We start from the raw sequence: 12,348 nt of genomic DNA, 5'->3' as shown, positions 1-12,348 counted from the left end.
ATTGCCTTTCTTTGGGATTGGAATGAAAACTGACCTTTTCCATTCCTGTGGCCACTGCTGAGTTTCCCAAATTTGCTGACATATTGAGTGCAGCACTTTCACAGCATCATCTTTCAGGATTTGAAAAAGATCAACTGGAATTCCATCACCTCCACTAGCTTTGTTTGTAGTGATGCTTGTAACCTGTGTGTGGGTTGGCAAAAAGGGAAGAGAGCCTACCAGGTCAGTGCTTTGATGCCAAAAGGCTGTTTTGTCATTGGAGCAGCCTACATCCCAAATCATTCTCCATCCAGGAAAAAAAAAAAAAGTTTCACTCGGACACTCTCCTCTGGGAAGATTTCCTCCTTGCGTGTGTTCTGTCACCCCTTCTCTCCTTTCAGCATCGCATCTGATCAAGTGGCCCTGCTGCCTTTACTTAGGACACTTCTTTTCTGGCCTTGAGACCTGGTAGACATTCCTGCAGGGTTTCCCGTGTCCTTTGATAATTTATTAATCAAATAAATTTCCTCTGAAATTATTTGATCCTTTTTTTTTTGATACAGATTTCATTGAACACAAATCCCCTTTTTTCTCTTTCAAGAAGTCAGGGGTGATGTTAAAAAAGAGTTTTGTGTGTGAGAGGGCAGGGTGAGGGGGGACTGCAAAAAAAAAAAAAAAAAAGCCAGTTGCGTTGTAGAATCCATCAAAAAGGTCAGAGCTACACCATACATTACACATCACTTAGGCAACATATTCAGCTCTTCTGCCTTATATATTTTTTAAGAATGATCTTTAATGAGCATGGAAAGGGCACTACAAGAATCATTTCTCCTCAAAAGGATTGTAAGGAGGGAGAGAGATGAGGCAGTCTGTACCTTTCTCATGAATATTTACTGGGTAGGCTGAGATCCTTTGGACCCCCAGGCCTCTGATATTCTTCCTCTGTCCTCTCACAGACTCTGAAAAGCTCCCATCCTATTATTTAATGAGTAGAAGCTGCAGAATTATAGCAAAGTACAACATGAATCCTAGTATCCAATGTGAAAGAAAAGAGCTGTATCTGAATGGTAATGTCTTTCTGAAAAATAATAAGAAAGACTTCTATTGATTCCTACACAGAGAGAGATTGGGGGTACCTCTGTGGACTGTGGGGATAGTGTCTAGGTGAAGCAGAGAAGAAACACATTGAAATGGAGCCCTTGGCCACACACAGATTCAGCCACGGATTCAAGTTATTGGGACCAAATCAGTGTTACTCATAGAGGAATGCCCATTCCCATAATGGATTCTAGCCTTCTGTTTGGAAGATTTTTTTTTTTTAATGTTTACACCAATGGAGAAATTTACACTAAATACCAGTTAGAAGAGACAACTTTGATGCATTGGGAAAAGTGATTAGTCTGGGAGGACTTCCCTGGTGGTCCAGTGGCTAAGACTGCATGCTCCCAATACAGGGGGCCCAGGTTCAATCCCTGGTCAGGGAACTAGATCCCACAGGCTGCAACTAAAAGATTCCACATACCACAGCAAAGATTGAAGATCTCCCGTGCCACAGCTAAGACCCAGAGCAGCCAAATACACACACACACACACACACACACACACACACACACACACACATATACACACATGAAAGATTATTAGTCACGTTTGTATGCATTTCAGCAAAGTAAATGATAATAAAAGTGAAAGCTATTTTTTAAAAATGACCATCTACTGAGCATTTAGGGCATAAGATTAAGCACCTTCTGTACATTATTACATTTAATTCTCTCTCACCTCTTGAGGGCTTCCCTGGTGGTTCAGAGGTTAAAGCGTCTGCCTCCAATGTGGGAGACCCAGGCTCAATCCCTGGGTTGGGAAGATCCCCTGGAGAAGGAAATGGCAACCCACTCCAGTATTCTTGCCTGGAGAATCCCATGGACTCAGGAGCCTGGTAGGCAAAAGTGTTATTACTTACAATAAGAAGTAGAGGGAGTCTGAATAACTTGATTCAAGTCACACTTATAGGAGGTGTTAGACCTGGGATTTACAGCCTGTCTCGTGGAGTCCAAGGCCAGTTGTTGTATACTCTTCTAGTTTAATGAGCTGAGTGGACCTGGGGCAAGTGACTTGCCCTCTCTGAACCTAAAATAGCCTTCCTCACCTGTAAAGTTAGGAAGTTTATTGTTCTGTGTCCTCCAGGTCTATATTGGTTTCCTATTGCTACCAGTAAAAACCTACCATATATTTGATTGTAGTTGTCCAGTCAGTCTCTAAGTCGTGTTCAGCTCTTTGTGACCCCATGTTCCGCAGCACGCCATGCTTCCCTGTCCTTCACCATCTCCCAGAGTGTGCTCAAACTCAAGACATATATTTGGTATTAACAGCTTAAATGGCACATGTTTATTGCCTTACAGTTCTGTAGTTTGGAAGTCTGATACAGGTCCCACTGAACTTCACTTATGGTGAAGACAGGGCTGGTTCCTTTTAGAGGCTCTGAGTATCTGCTCCTTTGGTTTTTCTAGCTTCTAAAGTCCACCTGCTCTCCTGGACTCAGGAGTCCTTCCTTGCATCCTCCCAACCTCTTGTCTCATCCTCACACCTCCTTTCTCTTTTGACTCCTGCTGCTTTACTTATAAGGGCCACTGTGATTAGACTGGGCCCACCCAGATTATCTAGGTTGATCCCTCCCATCTCCTGATCCTTCATGTAATCACACCTGCAAGATCTCATTGCCAGGTATGGTGACATTCACAGGTTCTAGGGGTTAGAACTTGGACCTGCCTAGGGGACCATTATATGTCCTGTCACAAGCTCTGTGTTTTTTTTTTTTTTTAATAGGCAGAAGTGTCATAAAAGTCTGTGCCTGACACTTGTCAGATAGTGTAGAGTTCCTTCTAGTTGCCTCTGTACCCTGTCTACAAGCTGGAGCATCTCCTCTAGTAGGAGTAATCGTCAGTCCCAGATTGCAGTTATGTATACCTCTTGTCACCGAGTATATTGTCCTATTTTCTGGACCCCTTTTTAAACTTCATTGTTGCGTTGATTGATCGTTTGTGTGGGATCACTCTCAGCATCATGCTTGCTTCCTGAAGTGTGTGTGTACGCATGCGTGTGCTCATTCATGTCCGACTCTTTGCAGTCCCATAGTCTTCTAGGCTCCTCTGTCCATGGGATTCTCCAGGCAAGAATACTGCAGTGGGTTGCCATTTCCTAAGCCAGGGGATCTTCCTGACTCAGAGATTGCACCCAAGTCTCTTACATCTCCTTCATTGGCAGGTGGATTCTTTACCATTGCACCACCTGGGAAGCCCTTCCTGAAGAAGGCATCCTTTCTTACAGTATCAAGCATTCTCTCTCCTTTTCAGTTAGCACGCCTTAGTTCTTTCATCCATGTCATTAATTCAAATACCATGTTGGCCCAAGTTCTGTAGAAGCTAATGTCTACTAGCCAGATGGAAAGCTCTGCCACCATCAACATCTTAAATTTTTTAATGAGAATTATCGAAAGTGCTTCATCTCTTTACCTAAGATTTACTTTGCCCCTCCCCCTAAAAATAGCAAAATGTTCTCAGTGACTCTGTTTCAGCCTGTAATTGATCTATGAACTTCCTTCTGAACAGCAGGAAATAGAGCACTGTTTTCTGTTAGAAATATGGACCATGTATTAACTTACAGGCAGAGCAGACAGTAGTCACATACCCTGAAGCCAGTGATATTTTTCCTATTTCTCAGAGATCATGAGAGAAATAGTGCTCAGTTATAAACTTCTGGTGATTCTTCTGTAACTGTTGCTAGTAACTAAAATTCACATCTTTTATACCTGTATATGGTTTGCCTTTTGTTCCATATGGTTAATATTAAGGAACTTTTCACTCATATCCAACTTTCAAGTTATATATTCTTTCAAAACAATGCATTAGTCTTTTGAAATTGGCTTCACTATCTAATTGTTCCAAAAATTATTTTCAGTCTCAAGATAGACATTTTAAATAAGACCCAAATAGAAAATTGAGAAGGAATCCATTGTTTGTTAAGCATTCACCAGGCAAACTGCTAAGCATTTCAGCCTGCTTATCGTTTAAAGCCAATTAGAAATAATCAGCCAAAAATACTTTTAAATGCAATCAGTATTCAACTGTGTATTTAAGTGAATTTTTGAGCTTGTTTTTCACTTCTCTTGTATTTCATTTTAAAAATATATTTATTATGTCTTGATTCTTTATTGAGCACAATTTAGTGTTTGGTAAAAACTAAAATAATAATAGTAACAACAATAAAGCTTAAGATTTTCTCTGAAAAATAATACATTTAATTTTTATTTCTTACAAGAGAAGACAAAGTAGAATAAAATGCTTTAAGATATTAAAGAATTGAGCTGTTCAAAGGGGGAAACAAATTCTCTTCCCACCTTCTCTACTGAGCATTCACAGAGCATAGTAATGACTTGTCCAGGAGTTTCAGGGAGCATGTTGGGGGAACCTATTAAACAACAGGGCTACCTCTAGGCTACCTTGCTCATCACCAGGTCTTCAGACCATTCTCCAGGGCACAAGAGATCGTGGGAATCTTGTTTAACTATAAAATCTGTCATTGTCTTGTCTTCCCCAGGTAGCGCGGGCACCCCAGTCATGTTTAACAAGAATGGGGATGCCCCTGGGCGTTACGACATCTTCCAGTATCAGACCACAAACACCTCCAACCCCGGCTACCGACTGATCGGACAGTGGACAGATGAACTGCAGCTCAATGTGAGTTTTGCTGATCCCTCTTCCTTTGCTTGTGAAATGAGTGAGCAGGTTTTTAATATGCTCCATGAGGCAGATATGTTTATGAGTATCCGCAAGTGCACTTGCTGCTTGTTAAGAGCATCAGTAGGGACTGATAACCATAGTAATACAACAGTGAGAGCATTGATGATGATGGCGGTGATGGGCATGTGTGTGGAGTTCGTGCCTGACTGTGAACTGGGCAAATCTGTGAATCATCTCATTTAAACTGAGGCTCGAGTTGCTTAACCAACAAGGTACCAGCTAATACTTCAATACTTTCATGAGATCTTTCTCATGCTCAAATTGTTTTTCCTTCCTTCCTTCCTCCCTTCCTTTATTTGCTCGTAGATTTTTTTTTTTTCTTTTAATTCATTTTACTGAGTCACTTTGACTTACACTGAGGTTCTCTGGGTAATATCAGTGTTGGTTAATTTCCATAACCTCTCTTTCATTCTGTAAAGCATGACCTTGAGTGAGTAACCAGTTCTTTGTGCAAGGTTATGTCAGAGTCCACCAGGCACAGCCCATCAAGAACTCACTTGTAGTCAAACACAGTAAGGTTTATTTACCTCACTACATGAAAAACAGACCCCTGCCAGCACTTCTCTCCTTCAGGGTGGAGGAATTCAGGTGAGATTCATTGAGCTGGGAATTCTAAGGAGGTTTTGGGAAGCAAGGACCAGTTTTGGGTTGGGCCATTCTTAGGAGGTAGAGACCAATATAATGATTGGGTGTCATGGTGATTTTGAACTAGGAGATGGGAGGATAAGAGCTGGGCAAGAGTGGTCACTAACAAAGAAACAGACCTCATGTGAACTGGAAAAGGGAGATGTCTAGATATTTTTGTAGTTGCAGAGTGTCCCGTGTATCTAGTTTCACACATAATGGCTGAGTGGCCTTGCTTTGTCTTGTTTTCCTATAGTCATGGGGTGGCCTTGTCCGGTTAGCATTTTTATTCTTCTGAAGTTTGAAATACGCCTGCCTAGGTATTAACTGACAACTCTTCAGCCTCTTTTTTTATTTATTTGTGTTTTAATTTCTTACTATTCTGGGTTCAACTCTCAATAATGTGCTTCTAGTAATACTTACAATGCCCTATTTGAAATTAATGTTTAGTCTAAACGAATATGCTTGTCTTCCTGAGGAGTAACGAACACTTGGGCCAGGATCCTTCCACCCTAGCCGGGCCCAGTACAGCTCCTCTTTCTCCCCTCCTGGGATAGAATGTGAACTGTTCAGGCCCAAGCCTGGTGGCTGGGGTCCTGGAGCCTGAGGGCTATGGTAGGGATGCTGTAGGGCCTCTTTTTCTCAGATGTATCGACTGGGGGGTTGTACTTCAAGAAGCTCTACAGCAGATCCCTCGATGTGGCCTTGAGCTCACATATAATGTTCACCTGGGATACTGTGGACAAGCACATTGGATTGGGATTATGAATCAGGTAGGGCTCCTTAGTTCCAGAGATATACTTTGAAATAGTAATATACATAATGCATGATTGTCTTAGGAGCCCTGTATTACTATGAGTTCCCCAGAGAAGCAACCACTAGGATAGTGCTGCAGGATAGGTCAGTTATAAATAGATATGTTGTAGAAATTGGCTCACATTTATCATAAATGCTGAGAGGTCCAAAGATGTGCAGTTGCCAAGCCAGAGATCCAGAAGACTCAATGGCTTAAGATCCAGTCTGAGTCCAAAGGCAGCAGAAGACGATGTCCCAGATCAAAGATAGACAGAGAGAAAGAGGGTTCTCTCAGGCTCAGGCTTTCAGTTCTGTTCAGCTCTTCAACAGGTTGTTTAAGGCACACACACATTGGGGAGGACAATCTGCTTGAATCAATTAACAATTCAAATGTGCATCTCAGCCAGGAGCACTCTCGCTGTGTGTAACCACATACCAGGGCACCCATAGCCATTCAGACTGACACGTAAAATGAACCATTACAGGCTCTGTCCCAGGGAAGTCCTTCTAATGTCTCTTCCAAACCTGGAAATTATGCCATTAGCCTTTACTGGTGTAGATCTTAGGAGGCACTTTGGAAATGACTGAGTATGGGTTTTTGAGCAAAAAACACAGAATAGACGTCTTGGGGCCAGTACCCCTTGGGTTACGGTTTTTAAAAGAGAGGATTGTGCATGAGATGCGTTGGTCAAGCCATAATTGGCCATTTACCTCCTTTGCACATTGTCCCACCTGGTTCTGCTTATATCTGTTCAAGGGTGTTCTTTGGTTTGTATTTTAATACAAATTGTGTTTATCAGCCATTCAAGAAGCCTTTGTGGGGTTTTTTTTGTGGGTTTTTTTTTTTTTTTTTTTGTATTTTTAAGTACCTGTCGTGCAATCAGCATTGTACAAGGCAGCGGGTGCATAATGGAAATCAAGACAAACATAGTTCTTGTTTGTACATAATTGAAGATCTTGAATAGCATTACATGGTAAACAAGAGATATGAGTGTGAAAATTCCAAAGTGTGGTAAGAGGCATGGCAGGAAAAAGAATGAGAGGTGAAGAGAGGCCTTGCAGATGAGGAGCAGATGACGGAGAGAGAATGAGTGATCCACGAAGCAGGTCAGAAGTAGACACAGCAATGGTGTAGCTAAGGGAGAGGATGGGGAGGAGGGATGAGAGAAGTTAGGGCAGTAGGTAAGAGCCAGAGCCGTCCCTTGTAGACCGTGATAAATATTTTAAAGATTCTACTCTGAGTGCATTTAAAAACCATGACAAAATATTAAAAAAAGGAGTGGCTGGCTCAGAATTAGGAATAAAATATTGCTTTGTCTACTGAGAAGGTGATGAATAGTGAAGGGCCAGCATGGGAGTAGAAAGACTAATGAACACTACACTGCAGTTGTCGAGCTAAAGTAGGGTGGCTTAGTGAAGGGGTTCTCTACTTCAGTGTGCAACGGAACCCATTTGGAGGGCTTGTAGAAACACATCTGCTGGGCCCACTCCCAGGGATTCTGATTCAGGACATCTGGGAGTGCAAGGAGGCCCAAATATTTGTCTTTGGAAGGAGTACCTGTGCTATGCTGATAGTACTTGGAGAACCACTGGCTTACAGAATGTGGTACTAGCAGAGATACATGAAATGAGTGGAAACATTTATATGTGTACTATATATATATATATGCGTATACAGCTATAATTGCATATATATATATATATATATATCTTACAGGAAGAATAACAATTGGGATTTAGTACTGGAGGTAAACGAAGAGTAATACTGGGATTGGAGAAAAATAATTGAGAGTGAATCCCAGGTTTATAGCTTGAAGAACCCTGTGGGTGCTCTAACAAGAGAGTAGGAAGACCGCTTGGAACAGAAGGGGAAAATTGAGAACCCTGACTGAGTCTTTCCAATTCCATGAGGGCCAAAATGAAATGACTGTAAGTCTGAAAAGAGTTTTGGGCTATAGTTATTAAAAAAAAAAAAAAGCAACTTGTTAACCTATAAATGGCCTTGAAATGCATTAGAAAAAGAGAGAAAATGTAATAGCAGAGAACCCAAGGCCTTGAAAACCTCATAGGAAGTGTCACAATTCCAACCCAACTACTCCAAATAACACCCAAATTAAAAGAGTCTGTCTCATTTGCCTGGAAAGTTGGGCCAAGCTGTATTCTTTGAATTTTTATTTTTGTTTATGGATGCTAGACAGGCATATATGCTTGATTTAGCACTAAATAGGAACAGCTTTGATTCTTCCTTGTCATGCTGAGAGGTTATGGTAGGAAGAGCAGACAGGACCATGATTCCTCAGCTGAACCCAGTGAGTGATGCTTGCTATAGCATGCACCTTAAAATTATGAATGGCTGAGCCAGGGGCAGGACTGTTTTTAGACCCCCTGAAAGGCTGAGTTAATTCAGAGGGTGACCACTGAGATAACTGGCCTTGCAAAGAGGTTAACCTGTTGATGCCTTTTATAGACTGCTTAAGATACTGTAAAATCTAATTGGAATCACGAAGAAAATACTTACATGCAGTCCCCAGAGGGTACTCCACCCATCTCACCTGGAGACCCAGGCCGCAGCTGCTAGTCTGTCCAGTGGTGCATGCCCTGTCCATCCAGGGTCATCCTGCTCACAATGTTACTTCTGCTCTAATTATTCTGATTCACCTCCAAGTTTTGTGAGAGTGGACTTTCCGCAAACTTAGTTTGGTAGGTTTTCTTGCTCCTAGTCAATGAGATAAAACAAGTATTTTAAGTAACATGTATGCTTATCATTTAGAAAGACTATGGAGTACTGTTTCAGCCCCCAGTGAGATCATCTCAAGGAAATGGAGTTTTCAGGAGAGCTTTCTCTGTGTCAGTAATTGCAAATACATTTCTTAGCTAGAAGGTGAACGTTTTAAGGTCTCATGATCCCAGAGTTATAGACCAGACTGCTTGGAATTCTGTATCCGATCCTCTGGAATTTAGGTGTCTGAGAGCACCCAGTCTGTTACAGAATGCGATCCTGAGCCCTCACTGCTGGAGTAATAGCTCTAGGCCCTGCTTCTTTTTGGGCCAACAGATGACCACAGGATTTGCTATTTGAATGTTTCTTCTCCAACTGGCATCCCACTCCAGTACTCTTGCCTGGAAAATTCCATGGACTGAGATGCCCGGTAGGCTACAGTCCATGGGGTCGCAAAGAGTCAGACATGACTGAGCGACTTCACTTTCACTTTCTCCAACAAGAGTTCGTCAGAAGGAAGTCATTAGGAAGAAAGCCATTCATTCTCCCACTTGCCACCCCTACAGAAAGAACTCTGCTTTTTGCCTCAGGTTTGTGTAGTACCATGCAGAGGTTCTGGAAGATGTTATTCCTGGCAGAGAAACAGGCAAGGGAATAATGCAGTAAATATCCATTGCTTACCTGCAGGGTGTCAGGAAAGATGGAACTACTGGAGATGTTGGGAGAAACAAGGGGACATGTCCCTGTGCTTGGAGTTCCCAGGGTAGGATCAGGGCTCTGTAATATACTCCATCTCAGGGTTCATTTTATTTATTTCCACTTTAAATATATATACACACATATATATATTTATATATTTATTTAATATAAATTAAATATATTTATATAAATTTATTTTATATTAAATAAAATATATATTTATTTTAATTGGAGGATAATTGCTTTCCAACTTTGTGTTGACTTCTGTCATACATCACCATGAATCAGCCATAGGTATACGTATGTCCCCTCCATGCTAAACCTCCATTGCATCTCCCACTCCATCCCACACCTCTAGGGAGTCACAGAGCACTAGGCTTGCGCTCCCTTTGTTGTACTGCAACATTTCCAGGGTTTAGGTAGGCGCTGATTTAAGACACTGACATATTTGAACTGGAATTTGAAGGATAAGTCATAGTTCCCAAGATGGAGATGAAAAAAGTGTTTTAGAATGAATAATGCAATACTATGTAGAAACTAGGTTGGAAATACGTTGAGGAGAAGGGCATAATATGAAAGGTAGAGAGTTATAAAAGCTATACATTTATGATGTGAATAAGCTCCACATATATTTTGCATTTTAGAAACAAAATTTCTGTCATCTTTTGGTTATTTACAGTTAGTAGGACATTTAGATATGCCTGCAATGTAAATTTTTCTAATTAACTGAAATTCTTTAAAATCCAAAAATGTTAGTTTTTTTTTTTTTTTTTTAGGAACTACCCTTAATAGGCAACTTCCTACAGTGAACTGCACACACTCTTAAATGGAAGATTGAGTAAATATCACTTAACCTTTACTGGCTCCTTAGTCATCGGTCATTCTACAGGGCAGTCCACCTTTATAATCTTATGAGCTGTGTGGGGGCTTTTTAAGAAATTTGTTCCCTATTAAATTTACTTTCTAACTAGAGACTGAAATCTCCTAAAAGATAGAATCCATGTTTTAATTATTTTTTTGTACAATTACTAGCATACTACCTGACACTCACCAAGCATTTGTGTTTGTTACTGTTGTTAATATATAAAACCGTGGTAAGATTAATATGATCTCTTTAATGGTAGAAATTTTCTGCGACAAGCAGCCACACTTCTTCCCTCTGGGAAGAGCACCCAAGCTTCCTCTTCAGTCATGTGGTCTGCCTTGCACAGTTCCTAAATCCAGAGGCAAGACTGGATTTAGCCTAAACCCATCACCCATGTTCATAGTGATGATGGGCAGTAAACTGTCCAGTTAGGATGAACCACTGGATGCCTGTCAGCCAATCTGAGACTCTACCGCCTCTTAGAGGAAGCGGATGTGCCTCTCAGGAGCCACAGGCAGACATTTGGAGGCCACAGAGCAGGAGCTCCAGGGAAAAGGAGGCAGAGCTTAGAGCACCTAGGCTGGAGGCAACACCGTTTGAGCCCTAGGAAACCTTTGCATGAATGCTAAGTCCCTTCAGTCATGCCAACTCTTTGTGACCCAATGGAATGTATCCTGCCAGGCTCCTCTGTCCATGGGATTCTCCAGGCAAGAGTACTGGAGTGGGTTGTCATGCCCTCCTCCAGGGGATCTTTCCAACCCAGTGATCAAACCTGCATCTGTTATGTCTCTTAGGTCACCTGTATTGGGAGGCAGGTTCTTTACTGCCACTCGGGAAGCCCTGGAAGCCATTTATAGTGCTCTCTGAATTGTTCCCTTATCAGTAACTGAAGGAAACTTAAGTGTCTTACTTTTCTACTTACAACTATTTTACAACAGCAATCCAAAAAAAAAAAAGTTTTTGTTTGAATCCACCCAAACTAGGGTAAATAAAATGTCAGTCTATACTTATTAAGCAGACTTTTAAAAATTTCATTAAACTGAGGTAATTAAAAATTAATTTTAAAAGTTGTAATTTTGTTAAATATTTGAATCTTTCACCCCAGTTAGAATTTTGTCTTTCACTGGCATTTAAGACAAAAAGTATGGTTGATTGCGGCAATCACTGTTTAATCAAATTATCTCTTCCCAAATCAATACTTACTTATACTGCCTATAAAACTCCTAATCACTCTATTGTTTCATAATTGCAGCAGTAAAAATGTTTTAGCAGTCTAATCATGCTTATAATTTACAAAGTATTACATGAGATATGGGGTAATGGATAGCCATAATCAAAGTAATGTTGCCAAAGAGAAAAATATGTAAGTTGTCAAAATCTAGTACTTCTTTAACTTCAGTTTAAAGGCTGTTTTTATGAAATTACCCTACCCCACTGATCATCATAATGAATGACTCATATCATATAATGTATAGTTTTGTTATTAGTAACCAGGGCTACAGGCTTTGTAGCTGATCTGATTAAATGGGAACTGAGTCTTTGCTCCACCAGTTATGATCTGTAGAGGATTACAGTAATACCAATTTCATAAGGTTATTGCTAGAATTAAATGTAGTAATCTGTGTAACAAACTTAAAACAGTGCCTGGCACACAGTAAATATTCAACAAATGTTAGCTGTAATAGCAAAAGTAATAATAATTTAATATCTTTAGTTTATCACATACCTGTTGAAAATGTCAGTTTCCAGTGCTCCACTGTATTTTGTTTTCTTTGTCCCCTGCACCTAGTGTGATGCTTCTAAAATGATTGTTCGGTATGAAATAGATGAGTGGATAAGCGGACAAGCAGTTGGGTTACATTATAAATTAC

The 12,348-nt window shown here is 40.7% G+C and overlaps 1 protein-coding gene across 3 annotated transcripts in view; it reads left to right on the top strand.

The window, feature by feature from the left end:
* Nucleotides 1–12,348, top strand: part of GRM7 (glutamate metabotropic receptor 7) — a 942,724-nt gene that overhangs the window by 639,970 nt on the left and 290,406 nt on the right. For all 3 annotated transcript variants that reach the window (XR_006057020.2, XM_042235921.2, XM_042235922.2), the window contains exon 7: nt 4,573–4,712. Coding sequence is in view for 2 of the 3 variants with exons in the window: in XM_042235921.2 (XP_042091855.1) it covers nt 4,573–4,712 (140 nt within the window). In the remaining variant the exon portion in view is untranslated. The remainder of the gene's footprint in view (nt 1–4,572; nt 4,713–12,348) is intronic.

The sequence above is a fragment of the Ovis aries genome, chromosome 19 (genome assembly GCF_016772045.2).
Source record: "Ovis aries strain OAR_USU_Benz2616 breed Rambouillet chromosome 19, ARS-UI_Ramb_v3.0, whole genome shotgun sequence".
NCBI lineage: Eukaryota > Metazoa > Chordata > Mammalia > Artiodactyla > Bovidae > Ovis > Ovis aries.
Note: the sequence above shows the minus strand (reverse complement) of the source record. Positions and strands in the feature narration are given on the sequence as shown.